Source organism: Meles meles, chromosome 18, assembly GCF_922984935.1.
Source record: "Meles meles chromosome 18, mMelMel3.1 paternal haplotype, whole genome shotgun sequence".
Lineage (NCBI taxonomy): Eukaryota > Metazoa > Chordata > Mammalia > Carnivora > Mustelidae > Meles > Meles meles.
In genome coordinates, this window is record NC_060083.1 from 16909059 (window position 1) to 16929040 (window position 19982).

At 48.7% G+C, this 19982-nt stretch overlaps 1 protein-coding gene across 4 annotated transcripts in view; it reads right to left on the reverse strand.

Annotated features, from left to right (window-relative positions):
- Positions 1-703: 703 nt before the first annotated feature.
- Positions 704-19982, reverse strand: part of TRPV3 (transient receptor potential cation channel subfamily V member 3) — a 35268-nt gene continuing 15989 nt past the window's right edge. For 2 of the 4 annotated variants that reach the window (XM_045986334.1, XM_045986337.1), the window contains 11 exons: positions 18187-18467; positions 15903-16079; positions 14821-14979; positions 14103-14204; positions 12307-12380; positions 10262-10427; positions 8824-8890; positions 7294-7568; positions 5930-6042; positions 4726-4805; positions 704-4444 (listed from right to left, as the gene is read on the reverse strand). In XM_045986334.1, coding sequence (XP_045842290.1) covers positions 4347-4444; positions 4726-4805; positions 5930-6042; positions 7294-7568; positions 8824-8890; positions 10262-10427; positions 12307-12380; positions 14103-14204; positions 14821-14979; positions 15903-16079; positions 18187-18467 — 1592 coding nt within the window. In that variant the 3' untranslated portion in view covers positions 704-4346. Of the gene's footprint in view, positions 4445-4725; positions 4806-5929; positions 6043-7293; positions 7569-8823; positions 8891-9757; positions 10428-10464; positions 10525-12306; positions 12381-14102; positions 14205-14820; positions 14980-15902; positions 16080-18186; positions 18468-19982 lie in introns of those variants that run through there. The other 2 variants (XM_045986335.1, XM_045986336.1) reach the window with 2 other exon arrangements.

Genomic DNA, 19982 nt, shown 5'->3' on the forward strand with positions numbered 1-19982 from the left:
TGGCCTGACCCTTTGCCCCTTTCTGCTTTCATCCCATCTTGAAGACATTACCGGTATCTTTTCCAGTATCTGAAATCTATAAGCGCCCAGTAAAGTTTAGTCGACTGAGTGTGCTTAAACATCCCTTCTCTACTGAAGTGTCTTCATATTCCACCAGTGTCCTTGCCTTCTTTCCTTCTCTCCCATCACTCTCAGTTGAAATTCACTTCATTGTACACTGTTCAAACATTATTGTGTCCCAAAGGATGGCAGGGGGGAACATATACCCTTTTAAGCCTGCAATCCCATTGCAAAAACCCCTAGGGGAATGTTCAGATTTAATCATTCCTCTCTGTAAAGCCTTTTAGTAGCTTCCTCTAAACTTGATATGAAAGCTGAACATGTCCTATGTGCTCTGGCCTCTGCCTACCTCTCCAGCCCTATTTCATGTCACTTGTCCCTTTGTTCCCAGCAGTTTGGCCACACAGATTCCTCCATCCTCAGCTGCATCAAGCTCCCTAGTACCTTAAGGTCTTTGCCCACATTGTTACCTCTTCTTGAAGCCCTATCCCACCCCACACTCCCTTTACCTGGATGAGACGTATTCTTAAATGTGACTCGGCTAGGCTAGCACGACTGACTAGCACTAACTTTCTGATCTCTACGTGGACCCATGGTTTTATAGCCACACTAAATAAATTGATAGGCCGCAGGACATGGTGGACAGAGCACTGCTTGTGGGTCATGTAAGCCTGAGCCGCTGACATTTTCTGGCTGTGATACTTTGGGCCTGTCATTTCAACTCTCTTAGCCCCTCTTTACTCAAACTGGTTATAGAGTTGTTGCATGGCTCAGCTAGGGTATTGGACATCAATATATTGTGAGATGTAAACACTGTTCAAAGGTGACCTGTCTCACAGTGTGCTGACTCTGTCCCTGAGTTGGGACCAATATTTCAGGTCCAAAAAGTGGGCATTCCTTTGCCTTAGATTAAGCAACACTCTAGGATTCCTAGTTGGTCTTCATAGTAGCATACATAAAATAAGGGATAAACTACAAAGCAAGGCAAAATATTTATTAGAAATCATGAAAGCATTTCTTCAATGGCACTAAAATGTTCTTTATTTATGACTTCTTAATTAAACACAGAGTTTCACACACACACACAACACTAAGAACAAATTAAATTAAAATTTAAAATTGACAAGGATCAGGCACATTCAATGAGAACAAGCTGATAATTCTATGTTTGGAACCAAGATCACAGTATAAACATGTAAATCAATGCAAAACTCAAGTATGGCTTACAGGCCAGGAATAAGGCCCATCCACCTGGGACCCGCCCAGAGCAAAAGGACACAGTTAAACCAGGCCTTGAGGAAGGAAAGGAACTTCAGTAATACTGGGCTCTCTCAGGCAGGAGCCTTCTAAGAGCTTCATTACTTCACAGTACAATCTCGTACCCTTCTGCTACATCCCAGAGAGGAAGGTCAGCAGCATTTTTATTCCAGGTGCATACATCACATAATGTCTAGAATAATAGATTCCTCCTGAGGCAGTTTAGCCAAAGGAAAACTCCCAGGCAAAACCATTATCTGAGCAAGGGGGATTCCATCCCTGGAAAAATGCCTATCCCTTAAATTACTGAAATGTAAATCCTGAAGTTTTAAGATGTCCTGATATGCCGGTGGATTCGGTGTGATGTGGTGTGTGTATGTGTGCGTGTGTGTGTGTGTGGTTTGTGCACACCTATGTGCACACTTGAGTTTTAAACCTTTCCTAGGGATCATTGGGACAATGTAGACTGTCAACATGAATCATCTGAGCAAAATCCCTTAGCCCCCTGGCATAATATATGTGGCAACCACAAAGGCAGGCTCAAATTTACTGAATAACTATGTTGAAACTGTGCTGGGAGAAACCTGTGGCCCAGGAGTCAGAGCACTCTGACAGCAGTTCTGATGTGACTTCCCACATGACTGTATGGCTTTAAGCAAGTCCACTTTCTTTTCTGGTCTTTAGTTTCCAGGTATAAAATGAGGGAACCGATTCTTTCAAAGCAATGATCTTTGACTCATTGCTTCCTTTCGCCTTGGTAAACCTACCCTGACTCAGATGACCTTGGCTGAAAGTCTTTCAGGGATGAATACGGTATAGAAAATGCCCCTGCCAACAAATTCCATCCAGATCCACAGATAACAGCTCTTCAGATGCGTGAGAGGACCAAGATCCCATTATTGATTTCCATTCGCCTCACCCCGCAGCCTTTGTTCAAGTGGGAAATGGAGAGCTGTGCAACTTCATCCATTCCTATCCAAATCAAAACAATCCTGGAATTCCCAGATCATGGCACCATGGATCCCAATGGCTGCCCTTCAGACCAGGACATCTGCTCTGGATATACACAAGTAGGGAACTCCAGACACAGGATGCTGACCTCCAGGCTAAAAGGACCTCACAGTCCATCTGACTGTGATCCTTAACAACATGCCTAATGAGTTCTGCTTAAACATCTTCAATATCTGGAGCATTTGCTAGACTGGAGGGAACCAAAATCTTTGTCCTTGAAATTTCCTTTGGCCCTGTTTCTGCCCATCTGGGACACAGGTGCTCCTCCTGCCTCCAGGACAACCCTTCTCCCTCAATCATCTGTTTCCAGAGAACATACCTCATCCCTGCTACCCCTGCTCACACCAGAGCTTGATCTGAGCACCACAGCTTAGAGCCCTGGTCAGCTTCAGCTGGGAGTACAGGGGCTGCAGCGAAGTGTGCAGGTCTCAGGCTCGTCCTAGGCCCACCCCACCTCTCCCAGCCCCGGCTCATCAGGGACACAAAGGCCAAGTGTCCACTCACCCGGGGAAGCTGGCACACAGAGCAGCCCAGAGTGGAGAAAAGGGCCCAGAGTGGCCCAGAGTGCTTGGCTCACACTCCTCAGTTTGCCTCAAGTCAGCTTCGCTAGCCAATTGCCAAGTTGTCTAAAAGGCCAAATTTATTTGTACGCCCTTTAAAATTCAAACTCTTGGTTAATACCTTGATAATCCCGCCTCCAGAAACTCTCACATGAATCCTTTGACCGGATTCCTAAGGCAGAGCAGATTTTATGCCGGTGGATTCGGTGGATTAAGTTCCAGTGATCTGGAAGAAGTCTCCCATCCCCACTTCACCTCTGCCTCAGACTGAATCTGCGTAATTTCACGGGGGAGAAAAATCAGAGGATGAGGCTCTAAAAAGAAGCCCTATGTTTTGGCAGACACTCCTTTCTCACACTCCCTCTCTTCAGCCTCAAAATTCACAGTTAACAAAAACATTTAATACCAGAGCATTCTGGGTATTTTGTTAAATTCCTCCAATGAGAAGTACTGATATATAATAGTAACCTCTGAGATTTAAGACCATGGAAACAGAGCAGCTGCTATTTCTGTATCAGAAGAAGCCCGGCTCCCAGCTGGGAGGCATGCATGACCGCAGGGCCAGAACGAGGACGAGAGCCAAGCTCTCCCACCCAGGTCACAGCAGCCCACACAGGCCCTGCCTGGCACGTCCCATGTGGACTTTTGTGTGTGTAAAGAAAAGCTTTTTGTCCCTGCTCTGGCCACACTGAGGGCAAGTATATAATACTTATATCCAGCCCCAAATCCCCAAATCTGTTTCTCAGCTTTTAAAATCACATACTTCATCTGAAGTAACTTTCATTCAAAACTGAAATGTTTTTTCTCTATTGAAAATAAAAACCCTGTGTTAATTACTCTACTAAAAATGTCTCTTAGTTTGAAACAGTTCGAGCCTTGGAGTACCAAGGCACTCATTCCAAGGGTAGTTTCCTGTTCCCTGAAGGGTCCAGAAGGGCATTTCCATAGCTCAGTCCCTTCGACCCTCAGGATGTCCGACTTAGTTCAGTCCTGTTTGTTCTGGGATGGGATGGGATCAAGAATTGCTTAAATTCAGGCGATCCAGTCACAGTAAGGGAGACAGTGGAAAGTGAGGGCTGGGGGACTGGGGGCTGTTGAGGAGATGTTGGCAGGAAGGAAGTTCTGCTCCTCAGGCCTCTGCCCCTTCCCCGCCACCCCTTTCTCCCAGCCAAGCTGTCCTGCAGTTGGTGAGCCCAGGCCTTTGCCCTGGACTTCAAGGACTCCTAGCCATGAGTTTACACAAACCCTTTGCTGAGTAAAAAAAATAATCCAGGGTGTTTCCCATACAAGCAGACTGACAGCTGCCTCTTAGCTCAGCCACCACTTGGCATGAGGTTGCTTTCCACTTCTGGGCATGCAGTGCAAGGCCACATTCTGCTGTAGGCCCTTAGCACAGAGTCCAGGACCCAGACTGCAGCGCCAGACAGCCCAGGCTCACACCAGCTCTGGATTTTGCTTCTACACCGAAGTTTCTGGAAACTCATCTATTTCATCAAATGCGTTGAGGGTGGTTTTGCTGTTGCTTCTGGAAGAATCTTGGATTTTGCTGAAATCTGCTTTAAAAACAAAACACCAAAACCACTATTTCAGAAAGGTGGTGCTCTGTAATGTGGGATTCCATGTCTAGCACACCACCTTATTCTTTTATCCCCACCTGATTGTTAAAAGTTATTCCTACTAGGGATATAAAATGTCACAGCCTGAAAGGGACCTGAGAACCCATTTAATTCAACCTCCTATTTTGCAGATGGGGAAAATCAGGGCCCCCAGACACAGTTTACCCATGGTCACGTGGTCAGACAGGCATGGTCAGCACACTTTGAGACAGCAACAGTACCTGTCCGTCTCACGGGCCCCGGGTCTTCATTGAGGAAGGAGACATGTGTTTTCCATTCAGTCCACTTCACCTCATTGATCCTGCAATTGTGATAATCATTCTCACTACTTCTCAACTGCACCTCATTAAGTGCAAACAACTAGCATGACATTTGGAGTGTTCTAAACAGCTCCCCTTCTTTCCATCCCAGGGATCTGGGACTCCCACCTCACATGGCCATTCAGCAGTTTTGGGGTTAAGGTTGCACTAGGAGAATGCAGTTAGGGTTCAGACCCCAGTAAGAGTGGGCAGAGTCTAAGGTGCTAGATTGCAACCGAGGCAATGGTTTGGCTGAAGTTCACATTCAGGAGCAGCTCTAGAATCTAGAATGAGGGTGTGAACATTATTTGTCAGGGTAAGCGTTATAGAGCTGGAAACGGTGGTTTCCACAGTGTGGGACTTTCAGTCAGAGAAGCTGGGCACGGTGAGGTATACATGGAAGGCATCCATAAGGTCAGGCAGTCAGCCAGAGGATAAAGTAGACTCATCATCAGAAAAGTTGGTCATGGCATGTGCAGGTACTTTTTTTTTTTTTTTAAAGATTTTATTTATTTATTTGACAGAGAGAGAGATCACAAGTAGGCAGAGAGGCAGGCAGAGAGAGAGGAGGAAGCAGGCTTCCTGCAGAGCAGAGAGCCCGATGTGGGGCTCGATCCCAGGACCCTGAGATCATGACCTGAGCCGAAGGCAGCGGCTTAATCCACTGAGCCACCCAGGCGCCCCGTGCAGGTACTTTTTAAAAAACCAAAAAGCTTGATATCGTCCCAAGTAGCTGTCTCACTCTCCAGTCACCCATGACAAACATGGCTCAGGTCCCCTGGTATTCCATGAACCCACAGAGGCTAGAGAAAAGGACAGAGACTTCTGGGTCAGCAAATCTTTCCTAAACAAGAGAGTGGACCGGGAGAGGCCACGGAGGCAGCTGCATGGGCAGAGAGGGGAACAGCCACCAGCAGTCTCCTTCCCTCTCCCTGCAGAAACTGGAGAAGCTTTGTCCCAGCGCTAGCAACCACATAGGAGCAAATTCCATGTTCTAAGGAGGCCAGAACCGACTGCAGGTGTGGTTTGGGAAACAAAGGGCAGCACCATTTCTCTGACATTCACTGACTCCTCTCTCTTCACCCCCGCAAAGACACCCACCAAGGGGCCCCTTTCCCTTTGTTACCGCAAACACAGCCGGAAATCTTCCTCTGCTACTTTACATAGCTCTCCCATCCGGAATCTGCTCCTCAGCCATTCTGGTAACATCTTCTCAAACTCCAAAATCGTCCTGGCTCTCTGGGGACATACATGAACACATCAATGAGAAGCCGGCCCAGGAACACAGCTCTGTATGAATGTGCAGACACCTCCCCCCACACACATGCACACACACGCACACACAGACACACACCACCAAACAGCCAGCTTCACCTCCAACTGGAAGCTTAATGCACAGATCCGAAGGGTCCAGCTAATCTACAGATTTCAAAAATGAGAAACCAGTAAGTTAGGAAAAGGTACTCAAATTACTTTAAACACAACATAAACACTGTTTCTGGAAGTCCAGGAGCTTCCTAACTGAAAATGCTAGGATCCTGGGATCCCACGGTGAAGAGAGGTGCTGACATCATGTAATCTTACCTGCATCCCAGGCTTGGAATCCCCTCACCGTTTAACTATCAATAATTTGTCAGATCTCTCCTGAATGGAATCAACAATCCAATTAAGAAGGCCCTAATAATCAGAAACTTCCTCGTGACAAAGCAAAGCTTTTCTCCCTGTCATTGCCCATATACCTCAGTTCTGCTATCTGGGGCCACAGAAGGAAGCTGTCCCTTCACAAGTAGCTCTGCAGATACATGAAGAAACTCTTACTTTTTTTTTTTTAGATTTTATTTATTTGACAGAGATCACAAGTAGGCAGAGAGGCGGACAGAGAGAGAGAGGAAGGGAAGCAGGCTCCCCGCTGAGAAGAGAGCCCGATGCGGGGCTCGATCCCAGGATCCTGAGATCATGACCTGAGCCGAAGGCAGAGGCTTTAACCCACTGAGCCACCCAGGCGCCCCGAAACTCTTACCTTTTCAACCCTAGTCCCAATACCATTTCTTGTGAGGCACAGTTTCCAAGTCCTCTCCTAAGCCTGGTAACCCGCTGTGGACCATCCTGTGGGTTACTGTCCTCAGTGTGTAAGACCCCCAGCATGTAAGGAACGTTGCAGCCAGGATGAAGGAGTGTAGAATTGTCACCTCCATTGTCCTATACCGTATACTCCTCTTAATGCAATCAAAGGTCATATTTCAACATCCATACATCACACCAGACTCTGAGCAGATCATGCCTGTAAGCCTGAGTTTTTCTCACCTGTGCTGCTGTCCAGTCATACTGCCCGGACCCTAGACTAAGATCTCCCCAAACCTGGCCAATCACAGGGAGCTGATGCAGATTCCCAGGCCCCACCCCAGGTCCCTGGTACAGACAGCTGTCCATACAACGTGCTGAATGGAGTCCCCAGGAAGATCCTCATAGCAGGGGCCCTGCCAGGCTCACCTGTAGACGCCAGATGCGCTCACTCTCCTTGGAGACATTCTCTACGGTTTCTCCCATCAGGGCGATGAGCATGTTGAGGAGGAGGACGAAGGTGAGGATGACGTAAGTGATAAGCAGGAACAGAAAGAGGATAGGGTACTTGGAGTTCTGCTGTATGTTCAGGTCACCCAGACCAATGGTGAGCTTGAAGAGTTCCAGAACAGCATCACTGAAGCTGCCGTAGGAGCTGCAGTCCTCATTGTCACTGGGACACTTCTCAATCAGAGAGGCCAGGGCTGGGAGGACAGAAGAGGGTGTTTTCCTCTGGTGCTCTGGCTGCTTAATTACCCAACAAGCTCCTGCACACTTGCATGTACACACACGCCCCTCCCCCATACACCCTGCAGGCCTACAGCCTCAGCCTCTCTGCTTATTTAAATTTCACCTCCAGCCTCCCTCAGCTCCTAGAAGTTTCCTCATGGCATGCTTCTCTTGCCATGACCTCCTGTAAAAAACTCTTCCTGCCTAAGAAAGCCCACACTCTTCTCTCCTTCCTCTACTCTGCCATTCAGCCCTTGATCACTCCCAGCCTTGCAGAGTTGCAATCTATCATCTCTGCATGTCCCGCTTTGGGCTCCCAGCTTCCTGTAGCCTGGGTCATCTCCTCCAAGACTGTAAGGTCCTAGGTCTCTTCCTCACGCTCTGTAGGGAGATCCCCTGGCCAAGAAGACTGGGGCCTCTTTCTTATCCTCTTTCCAACACACCATAGCAGTGTCTTATTGCTAAATGGATAGACAGGTGGATGGATGGATGGTCAAATGAATGAGTGAGTAAATGCATGGATGAATAAACAGGCAAGTGAAGGAGCAAATAAATAAACACATTGTGGCCCAGCAAAGGTACCAGAAGATGTGAATGTCTGCCTAATTTCAAATGCCAATGATCATGGCTGGGGATGAGGGGTGGGGTAGGGGGATGGAGGAGACGGGAAAATTCAATGATACCTCTCTATGCAGAAGCTAGAAATAAAATCAGGTTGTACAAATGAAGAGACTTTAAGAGGGGGCTCCCCGTCCCCAGTCCCCAGGAGAGCAGAGGCCCTCACAGATATATCTGAACCAAACCGCAAGTAACATGATGTGGGGAGCCAAAGGAGCTTACCTCGATGCATTAATTTATTCCTATTTTTCAAAGACCATCAGTCACATTGCTGCAGACTCTAGCTTTCCTGTCTGTAAAATGGGGCCAACACCACCTACCAATCCTCTCTCTGGTTGTGGGGGCCACGTAAGATGCTGGATGTGAATGCGGGAGGCACAGCCCACAGTGTGGATGGACAAGAGTGACAGGTCTGATTCTTAGCCTCAGTTACCTTACAACCAGGGACGATGGCTCCCCCTTGGTCAAGATATTGAGAGAAATAAAAAGACAATGCCTGAAAAATGCTAAGTACGGCAAGTGCTCCGCTGGCTGCTGGGGACGCTGTCATTTTGACATCTGTATAAAGTGCTTTACGAATGTGGCAGTTCCTATTATCTATAAATAAATTACCTACTCCAAATCCAAGTAAGAACACGATATATACAAACAAGAACTTCAGAACATCATGCAAAATGACCTATAAAGGGAGAAACATGATTTAAAGGTAAGATTTGAGTACATATTCACTAGACCCTGATCTCCTTACTGCTTCCCATCTTCCTCCAACCCCCGCCCTGACCACGCCTTCCCCCAGACCATTCTCCCTTCCCTTAGCAAACCCTTCTGATGCCCCAAAGCTCCGCTCCGGGTCCCATATCCTCCAAAAAGCCTTCCCTTCCGTTCCTCCTCTCCTCCCTCCCCCTTCTGGCACATAGTCTGTGCCTGTCCCTGGTGATTCACTCTGTACGTGAGCACCTCTTTTCATAGTGTCTCGTGTCAGAAACCCTCATGCTTCCTGGGGGCAGTAGTGTGCTGGGGCCTGATGTCAGCTCATTAGAGCTGTTACATTCTTATCAATTCTTATCAATTTTGTAACCTGGCTGTTAAACAGAACCATTATGAAAAATTAAATCACGTAAACTTATAATTAAAGGAAATTATAGTAAAACAAAGATAATAAATATTCAAAACTCATCACTCACTTTACAATTATCTAAGTGACTAAGGTTATTTACGTCACTGGCAGCCACACTGTGTACCTACTATATCTTGCATTACTGAGCATCTCTTCCTGACTCTGTGTTTAACTCCATCATCCTGGCAGCTGGAAATCAGCCGTGCTAGGATTTACACTATGGGAATCGGTGAATGGGACAAATCACAGACTCATGATTTTGCTGACTGTCTAGACCTAGATTTGTCTAGATCTAGATTTAAGACGACAATAGAGATGATGGTAAGGCAGATTAAAATTTAAAATGTGCCCTATCTGTAGCTGTTGTGTCATAAACAAAACAGTAACATTCAAGAAGTAGTCTTCCAATATTTGAGAACTATTATTCAAGTCAGCGAGTAAGTAGTTCACATCATTGACAAGCAAGGGAAGTTCTCATAAGGCTGCGCTTTTTCACTTTCATCTTACTCCTTAAAGAAAACATCAACCGATACTGACATATCTGTCACTTGCAACCATAAATGGGCAGCAGATACAGGAGTCCAAGAAAAACCAACAAATGCTTCTGGCGATGTGGAATTTAAATAAAGGCCATTATATAGATTATTATTTGTAAATATCCTTTGGGTGATAAACTTGTTAAAGTCTTACCAGCACACCACAGCCTGGGGGTGAGATCATTCTTCCCGGGGCCCAACAAACCTGGGTGTTTCAAGGTCTAGACTCTTAAAGCCTGGCCACAAGCAAAGGGAGACAGTGGTGTTTGGGAGGGAGAGAAGCAGGCTTCTCTCCCAACCTGCTTCCCCATTGGAAAAATGGACGTTCTCTGAGGACTCCCCATCTCCCCAACATAGATGTCTGTGTATCTGTGATACTCACGAGCCCCCAACGCACCTTCTGGATCATGACGCTGTACATGCCCATGGACTGGAATCCCCGCGTGTAGTAGAGCATGTTTGCCCAGCCCAAGGCCATGGCCAGCACGAGGCAGGCGAGGTACTCTTTGTAGGCAAACAAGTACAAGAAGACAGACAGTATCACAAGCACAGCTTGGACAAAACTGTTCAGGAGACACAGGAGACAAGGGCCTTACTTACTTCTCAGCATCCAGGGAGACATTCCAACCCCAATCGCCCTTCCACCCCGGAACTGGCACCCTGAAGGGTAAGGCGGAAGAGACAGGTAAGGTTGCCCCAGACCCTCTCGACTCGAACATCCAGCCTTGCAGATGGCATCAGCAGACGTGTGTCAGAGCCAACAGCAGGTGGACTGCAGCTGGCAGGGACTTTTTAAAAAATACAGATCCTGAGGATTCAAGGAGATTCTGGTTCAGAAGCCCATATACCTTAACTGACACATGTGATTTCTGATGCCCATGTAGATCAGGGAACCGCTGGCGTAGACTAAGGGATGTAAGTGACTGATTGCATTTTTAACAAAAATGATGAAAGCTAACAACGTCTATACTTAAAAGCCAATCATAACAAAAGTCTTTTAACAACTAAAATATGTGCTAGATGATAGCTCTGTTGAACATACTGGTTGCATAACAATATGAATGTACTTAATACCATTGAACTGTACGCTTAAAATGGTTAAGATGGCAACTTTTAGGTTATATATATTTTACCACCATTATAATTTTTAAAGTACAACATATAACAAACACACAGGACCAGCATCAACTCCTAAACATCACTACATCATCAGTGATGCAGACATCTAGATAAAAAGCTCCATTGCTTAGAACATCAGACGGTCTCCATGATTATAAAATATCCAATGAGTTAAAGTTAGGACACAGGCAACCTTGCTTTTCATGTGCAGTGAAAAGCAAATGATTGGACGATCGATGCATTTTAGACTGAAGTGAGGAAGCATGATGTATCCCTCGTTAACAAAACACCTAAGAAGCTGAAAAGCAGGGCAATGCACTGGTGCCTTTTGTCGGCACTAAAGCCAGTGGCTGGATAAACAAACACTTCACTGGAATTCTCATATTTTCTCAAAGGCGGAAGACTCCCATGAGGGAGATATCGTGGGGTCCATCTACTCACTGAAGTATCTGGGCACCCTACTTGCCCACAGGGATGAAGAATTCCATTTATGCCTCTAGAAGGCAGGTGCATACATAATAAACACCTAGGTATTTGGAAACATTGGGCCAAGATTTAAGGTCCTATAGATCCAGCTTCCCAAATACTCTGAGGCAGGACTTCGGTGGGATCTGCAGAGCTGAAGAGCCCAACATACTTCGTTCCACACTGCAAGTCCTATTTCCTTTGCATGGCAGCAATGTTGAATCAGCCTTTGTTCCTTGAGAGACAGGTGTCTTATAAGCCTCTGATGTCAACTCGTAACCTCATTCAGAGAGGCTGCTGAGCTGGGCTTCCTGGCCCCATGGTAACCACCCCTGCTCTAGCATAAGGTGAAGATGACGGGGTGCCTGGGGCTGGCTCTGACACCACCGAGGCTTGGTGTGACCTTGAGTAACTCATTTCCCTGCTCTGGGCTTTGGTTTTTGTGCCTATGGATGAGACTTGATGATTTCTCTGGTGTTTTCCAGCCCTGATCTGCCAGAGTCCAAGATGGCAACCTCTAGACCCCACAAAACTAGGAGGAACTGGCCCAGACCATCTCTTCCTAAAGAAGTAAACCACTACTAAGCCTCTTCCTGCCTTCTTTGCCACACCTGCCAGGGTAGAGACAGTCATCACTGCAACCTGATGGTGGGCAATGTGCTAGGCTCTTCTGGTCCTCTCCATGGGTGTCCATGGGCTTCTCTCACTAGAAGGGAGAGGAGGTCCCTGGCCACGAGGCTATGGCCAAATGACTGGGACATGGTGACATGGGAGGGTGGTTCCAAAGGACACAGCAGCCACCATACAGGACTTCGGCCCTGTGGTGCAGTGGTGACCAAATGGGACAGACCTACTTACAAGACAAAGTGAAACCAGGCATCAGAGAGAATGGACTGCAGATCTGAGGGTCTCAGCAGGAAGATCGCGATGCCCTGAGGCCAAAAAGGAAAGAAAAGCTGCACCCTCTGCATGCCTCTCACTGGAGGATCTGAGGAAGGCAGTGTTTCCTCAGGACTGAGACTCGGTGAGGGGGAGGGCACGAAGGCCAAGCCAGAGCCCAGGTGAGAAATACAGAAGGGGACCTATGCCCGGGAGCAGAGGCATCCCAGGGCAGGAGTGGCTGCACCCCCAAATCCTCTCACATCTCTCACTCCCCCCGCTTTATCCTCACCCAGACCCTGCAAAGCAGCACAGTCACACAATTCCCTGCCATTCCCCAGACACAGCCTAGCTTCTAAAGCCAGAAACAAGAAACAACAGGTGTTGGTGAGGATGTGGGGAAAAAGGAACCCTCTTGCACTGTTGGTGGGAGTGCAAACTGGGGCAGCCACTGTGGAAAACAGTGTGGAGTTTCCTCAAAACTTAAAAACAGAAATATCATATGATCCAGTAATCGCACTACTGGGTATCTACCCAAACAATACAAAAACACAAAATCAAAAAGATACATGCACCCTTATATTTATTGCAGCATTATTTATAATAGCCAAAGTATGGAAGCAGCCCAAGTGTCCCCTGATAGATGAACGAATAAGGAAGATGGGACATATATACAATGTAATATTACTCAGCCATAAAAAAGAATGAAATTTTGCCATTTTCAATGACATGGTAGAGCTAGAGAGCATTATGCTAAATGATATAAATTAGAGAAAAACAAATGCCATATGATTTCACTTACATGTAAAATTTAAGAAATGAAACAAATGAACAAAGTGAAAAAATAGAGACAAAGCAAGAAACAGACTCTTAACTATGGAGAACAAACTGATGGTGGCCAGAGGGGAGGAGGGTAGGGTCTGGGGGAAACTAGGTAAAGGGGATTATGAATACACTTGTGATGAGTACTGAGTCTTGTACAGAACTGCTGAATCACTATATTGTACAAAGGAAACTAATATAACACTGTAAGTTAACTACACTAGAATTCAAATTAAAATTTTAATTAAAAGACAAAAATAGATATGGATTAGCTCTCCTGCCTCTGAGCCTTTTAATGCTGTTCCTCCTGCCCACTCTGTAATGACCTTCTCTCCAATGTCCTCATGCCAGATCCCACCCTTGCAGACTAAATACCACCTCTGCTTTCATGCCTTCCCTCCCTGTCCTGTCCCCAGATAAAAGTCATCTCTCTTCCTCTGAGTGCTAGTCTGAACCCCACACGGGACCCTTTTCATCATCCATTTTAGGCTCCAGATGTTTGTGCCTATCTGAAATCCCCCACAAGACTGTGAGTTTAAAGAGGACAAACTCCCTCTCTCCATCTCACCTCCCCCAGGGCTCCACATATAGAAGGTGTTCGAAATATACCTGTTGATTCATTGGTTGGATGGTTGACAAGGGACTGATGGATAAACCCAGACGAAGGGCTGGGTCAGGGAGAGAAGTGACTGAATGTGTGGATGGAGGGACAGGAGGATGGGGCACTGAGTGGCTGGGAGGGTAGATGGCTGATAGAGGGATAGAGGGGTGGATAGATAAAGTAGGTGGGACAGGTCTGCCTAAGAAACTAACTTTGGATCTACAAAATCTGAAGCTTAGAAAGGAAGTACTCCCCAGAACCCCCCTCCCCAGAGTCAGGCAGAACAGGGTGGATCAAAGCCAGGCCTGTGGTCACTCTGCCTGCCTTGCAAAGGGCTTAGTGGGCCACTCACCTCTTTCACAGAAATGCACATGGCCCAAATGAGCACGAACATCCTTCCTAACAGCTGCAGCCACCCCATCTTGTGCGTCAGGGCCAAAGGGTGTGGGAGGGCCTGGGAAGAAGGGAAGGAATGGATGGGTGCAAGACGGGGGATGAGGAAGGCCCCTCTGGGTGTAGGATTCACACACACGTGCCAAGACCACTAGTTGAGCTGGAGGCCAACGGGAAGCCCAAACTCGGTACAATGGGAGAGAAAGAACGGCAGCTCTGTGCCCCTGTCCCCACCCACAGTGGGACCCAGAACTCTACGGTCTAATCCATGCTAACGACCCCTCACACCTCATGGCATTTGTTCATTCCAGAACCCATTCATATCCAAACACTTACAGGACACTCAAAGCTAAAACTCTGCCCCCTGTAATGAATGGGAAATTGAGGCCCAGAGTGGGGAAATCCCCCCTCCCATTTCTGTGACCCTCATGGCAGAAACACCCGATTAGCTCTAGATTTAGGTGGAACCTGGGTCTTCCAACCCTCCAGATTTCCCCACATTTGCCGAGGACCAGAGACGTATTCAATTCCCTAGAAGTTGTGAAGGATGACAACTGGGGAACGCCATGCAAATGTCTTGGTCATTCTGGGCCTCAGTTTCCTCATCTGCACATGGGACTCTCCAAGCTCCTGGAGCTCTGACCACCCCACCCGCCTCCCTCCAAGGGCCCACGTACCTCCTCTTCCCGGGGGCGGTAATAGGAGACTAGAGTCAGGGTGATGTTGTAGAAGAAATAAAAGCAGAATGACAAGAAGAACATGTATTTGGCAAACTTCTTCCACTTCATATGCAGCAGCGTGTGCAAGGGCTCCAGGGTCAGCATCTCATGCCGGTTCTGGGGGTAAAACACCACCCCCACTTTCAAAGGGCCCTCGTTCCAAAGGGAGCTCTGAGTCAGCACCACCCCTGGCAGAAGGGGCCAATCATTCTGTCCCATGGGCTGGAAATGTGCGGAGAGTCATTTCTAGCTCCTGCAGCTCCTTCCCAGTGCCCCCAGGCAGCAGCCAAACCCCACAGGAGCTGGGCTTCCAGTGGGAGGACCCACTGCTCAGTGGGGAGCAAGAGCCGCAAGGGGGAAGGGTCATGACTGGAACCAACTTGGCCCCTTCACTGTGTAACCTTAGGAAAACCCCCAATACTCCCAGGGCCTCAATTTCCTCATCCATAAAACTGAAATCAACTAAACTGCCCTACCAACCAGTAGACTGTGAGGGTTCTGGGAGACCCCAGACAAGGCAGGCTCCAGTAAGCATGGCTCTTGGTAACATGGGGCTGATGAAGGTCTAATCTGCTGCCTCGATTCCCCCCCAAAAGCTGAAAACCTCTCACTGCTGATCCTCTCACTTCCCCTCCAGCTTCAGTGATCTTCACCCCAGCCCTTGCCTCCTCCAGGAAGGCCTCCCTGATTGCTGCAGCTGTGCCTTCTCTGTGGGTAGGGGAGATTATAGAACCATTAAGGAAGAGAAGGAGAAACAAGATGGAGAAGATCAACACCAATCATCCCACCCGCCGTCTCACACGGCCCAGGATTCTGGGGCCAGGAGACCCTCACCACAGAAGTTTATAACGCAAGGTTAGCTAGGAACAAGTAAACACAGCACCGGCCCTAGCCCTGCCCTTTCTGTGTTGACTCTCCCCACCGAGGTAAAGAACTAGAGGACCACCGACATGTCCGGCTAGTGCCAGAGGTCTTCCCATTGCGGCCTGACACCCAGCCCCTCATCCCCAGCCCTCCCCCAGCCCCCCTGAGAGACCCACATCAAGGTTGGTGTTGTAGACGATGATTTCCAGCACGGAGTTGTCTGTCGTAGTGTCCACGTTGGTGAGGTCGTAGAGTGAGGATGACACAGGCCCATATGCCCAGTCTGTGAACTTCCTGGACAGACTCCGGAGTGGCTTTTCCTTGATCTCACGACTGAGGATATACTTCAAGATCTGGGGACAGAAAGAGGAACAGCCATTGAACAGGGCTGGGAAGATGTTCCCACCTGGATGGATTGAGTGCCCCCTCGGCACCTGCCACCGTAAGCCCTGAGCTCGGCTTCCACTGCAGAATCCGTGTGAACCTCACTGCTCTGCCTAGTTCACCAGGGACTGAGAATACAAGGGACAAAAGGTGCGGAGGCCCTTTGCAGGTGCAGAAAGCTGCACAGTAAGATCATAAAACCTTGTACCAGTTGAGGACTCCATTCAGTGAAGCATCTGAGAACTGACAATTCTGAGAAATAATTTCTATTTGACCTGGATGGGAGAAGAAACTAGAACTTTTTCCAGCTTCCATAGCCTACCCTCAGTCAAGACCATTCCAACTGAGGCTCACTGTGGGCCATACAAGATGCCAACCTGGAAGAGAGGCCTGAGATATCCACTCTCCAGGTGACCCTCAAACTCTGGTACACAGTAGAGTCACTTAGGGACACTCGACAATCCCACACCACTGACTAATTCAGTCCAAAGCTCTGCAGGTGGGACCCAGATACTATGTTGTGTAAAGCTCCACGGGCAGTTCCGAAGTGCAGGCAAGGTGGAGAGCCACTGTTCTCCAGTTCACTCCTTTCCAAAACTGGGGCCAGAGCTTCCTGGGGGACCAAATCGAGACCGAGGAAGAGGGTTCTGTTGGGGAGAACAGTGTCAGAGCCCTGGTTTCACACCACCCAGTGGGGTTCCCATCTCATCTCATGTGGGAGCCTTGTCCTCACAGTCCAGGCAGAGAGCCTCCGGACACAGGGCCAGTCTCCCCATCCTGGGCCCCAGCCTCAAAGAGCCCCAAGGAACAGGGTCTGTGTCTAAGCATCTCCGCACCCTCCACTCCCAGCATAGTGGCCAACTTGGGCAGCATCCAGAAAGGTTTTCCAAAGAACACTGAATGAAGAAGAGAGAGGGCCAGGAATGGGGGAGTCACCTCTCCAGGACTGGCCACGGGGGAGCAAATTATCCTCGAGAGAGTCAACAGGTCATGGGGCCATGCTCCAAGCACCACAGCCCATGCCACAGCAGCTATCAGGAAGCTCCACTTGCAACCCTAATCTGACTCTCTTCAAAGCCCCCCCCAAACTGTGTTCCTGGGGGAGGGTAGGAGATGGTAGGGAGGGTGGGAAGGCACACAATTTCTCCTTTGTCAAAGCCAATCTCCAACACTTCCTTCCCCCACAAGAGAATGAAAAGGTCCCTTGTGGGCCCCAGCCCTGGCCACTGACACTGGGCCCAAGGCCCTCAAGGCCCCCGCCTCCCCTGTCAGCTGCCCTGAGGCGGGCACAGCTGTGATTGTTCAATAGGCCCCTGCACCCACCCAGTCCTCTAACAGCCTCCCAGGAGCCTCAGTCCACTCCTAGGGCTTGGACACATGGAGACTGAAGAGCAAGCTACTCTGGGCCTTGCCCTCGGGCCCACCTGAGTCCTGACCTTGATCTCAGACCGAGCTGTGACTCCAGGCACTCACAGCGATGGGAGCCCGCCTCAACGCAAGTCTTCACCAAGGTTAAGCTTTGAGCTCCTCAGCCACTCCACACAGAGCACAAAGGGCTACAAACAACCACACTTTCTGCTGGGGACCTGGCTCAGAGTTTCAACATGACAGAGAGAGGTCTCTCCAGACTCGGGCAACCCACTGTCTCTGGATGCAGAGCCGGCATTCTGGGACTCCTCGCCTCCTGAGAGAGGCTGAAGGCCCTGAGGGTCTTCAGACATAGCCTCGGCTTGTGTGCCTGCCTCACACCACACAGGAATCCTCAGCCACAAAGCCTGTGATGTCCCATGTCACCACAGCCTTCAAGTTCCTCCACTCTGACCCCAGATGGCAGTCCCAGAGCAGGGCATAGAAACACAGAGTTTCAGGGACTAAAGTCCAGAGGGGGCCCCCATGTGCCATATTTCCGTGTAGTCACTCAGAACAAACCCACCCCAGGCCACAAATGTACTTCCTAGACTTCAGGCTGACCTTTCCCAGGCCAAAGTACAATCTGGAGGGTCCCCAGAAAGGCCAAAGCACTGGCCAGGAGCCTCCTTGCCCTCCTTCCTGCCCCCTCCCGCCCTGAGGCCCCACCTCGGCCTTGCCCATCTTGGCAGCCAGCTGCAGCGGTGTGAGCCCGTCCTTGTTGTGCATGGTCTCCAGCTCCCACGTCCCACTCCTTAGTAGGATCATGTCGTACATGCGCTTCACAAAGTCGTTCTGTGTCTTGAAGTCCTCAGCCACTGTCACCAACGCGTGTAGGATGTTGTTTCCCCGTGAGTCCTGCGAGGTGATCTCAGTCTGCTCATTCTCCATCAGCAGCTGCACAATCTCAGGCTGGTTGGTACACGCCGCCAGAGCCAGTGGGGTCTCGCCTGGGGCAGTAGGGAGCACTGGACCTCACTTCTCTCCTAGACCTGCCCAGTTTCCCCAAGCCCTAGGACTGAGGCCCACGTCCTCAGTAGGACTGACACCCGAGCTTCCCCGTAATTCCCCCCACCTTCTGCCTTGTACAGGGAGAGCGGGGAGACCAAAGCTGGATCACTGCCATTACCTCCCAACTGATCTCTCTACTTCCATCCCAGGCCTCCATCACTATCCTCAGCATAGACCCTAGTGACACAAAAGAGTCACCTCACCCAGAATAAAAGCCCAGGTTCCAGCAAAAGCCCACAGGCCCTGCATGTTCAGACATCACCTCCTGTCTTAACTCCACTCACCCTTCTCCGGCCCAATGGCCTTCTTCCTTTTCCTAGAACATGCCAAGGCATTTTTCCTACTTTACGGCCTTTGCACAGGCTGTTCCCCTCGCTTTTAGTACTGTTTCTCAGCATCTGCCTTGTGCATCTCCACACCTCTACCAAGTCTTCACTCAAACATCACCTTTTTAACGAGTCACCCTAATTGCACTATTTAAAATTGAAATCCACTTCCCTGCCCTGGAACTCCTGACCCCCTTTCCCTGCCTTGTTTTTTTATATTTTCATAGCACTTATCATTTTTTAACATATTACATAGTGTTATTTATTATGTTTATTATTGATCATTTTCCTCCAGTCTAGAACATAAGTTCCATGAGGCTAGGAATCTTTGTTTCGTTCACTGATACATTTCAAACACCTAGAACTGTGCCTGGTGTGTATAGTAAGTGATCAATAAATGTTTTTTAAGAAAATAGAAGGCAGGTGACTCATACGTGGTCACACAGCAAGCCTGGGATGGAACTAGGACTGGACAGGAGGTCTCCAACTGTTTCCCTTTCAATCTCCTCCTGTTCCCTCTCTTCATCCCACCTGACAGACATTTCCCAACACTGGTTCCAACAAGGTCTAATGTTGGACAATGGACTGGACAAGACCCTGTCCTCATGGCTGCTCAGACCCAGCTAGCCCTACAGATAAAAACCAAACAAACAAACAAAAAACCACCCAGAAGAGAAAACAGGTCAGTGGTTGCAGCCAAGGGCTGGAGTAGGAAAAGGGGTTGACAAATTTGCGGGGGCAAAGTTTCTGGTGTGATGGGACTATTTACACCCTGCCCTCATGGTGGTGATTAGTCAACTGTATACATTTGTGGGGCTGAACTGAACTATCCATTAAAACGGGTGAATTTCACTATATCTAAATTATGCATTACAATCTTTTTTTCTACCCAGAGTATCCTAACCCCAATTCCTTTTGAACTCCTTAATTTGTCATTCAGGGAATCTTCCTCTCTGACTCTTGACTGCTGTGTTTGCAGTCCTGGAAGGCACTGGGCGCAGGGGCAGAGGCAAAGTTGAGTCTGCTCATGTGGATGCCCACTCACGCCCCCTCCCCCAGTTCAGAAGGCTCTATCCCAGCGGCCTCCCCAGGCACTGTCCCTCTGGGCCTGGGGCGGGTCCACGTGTC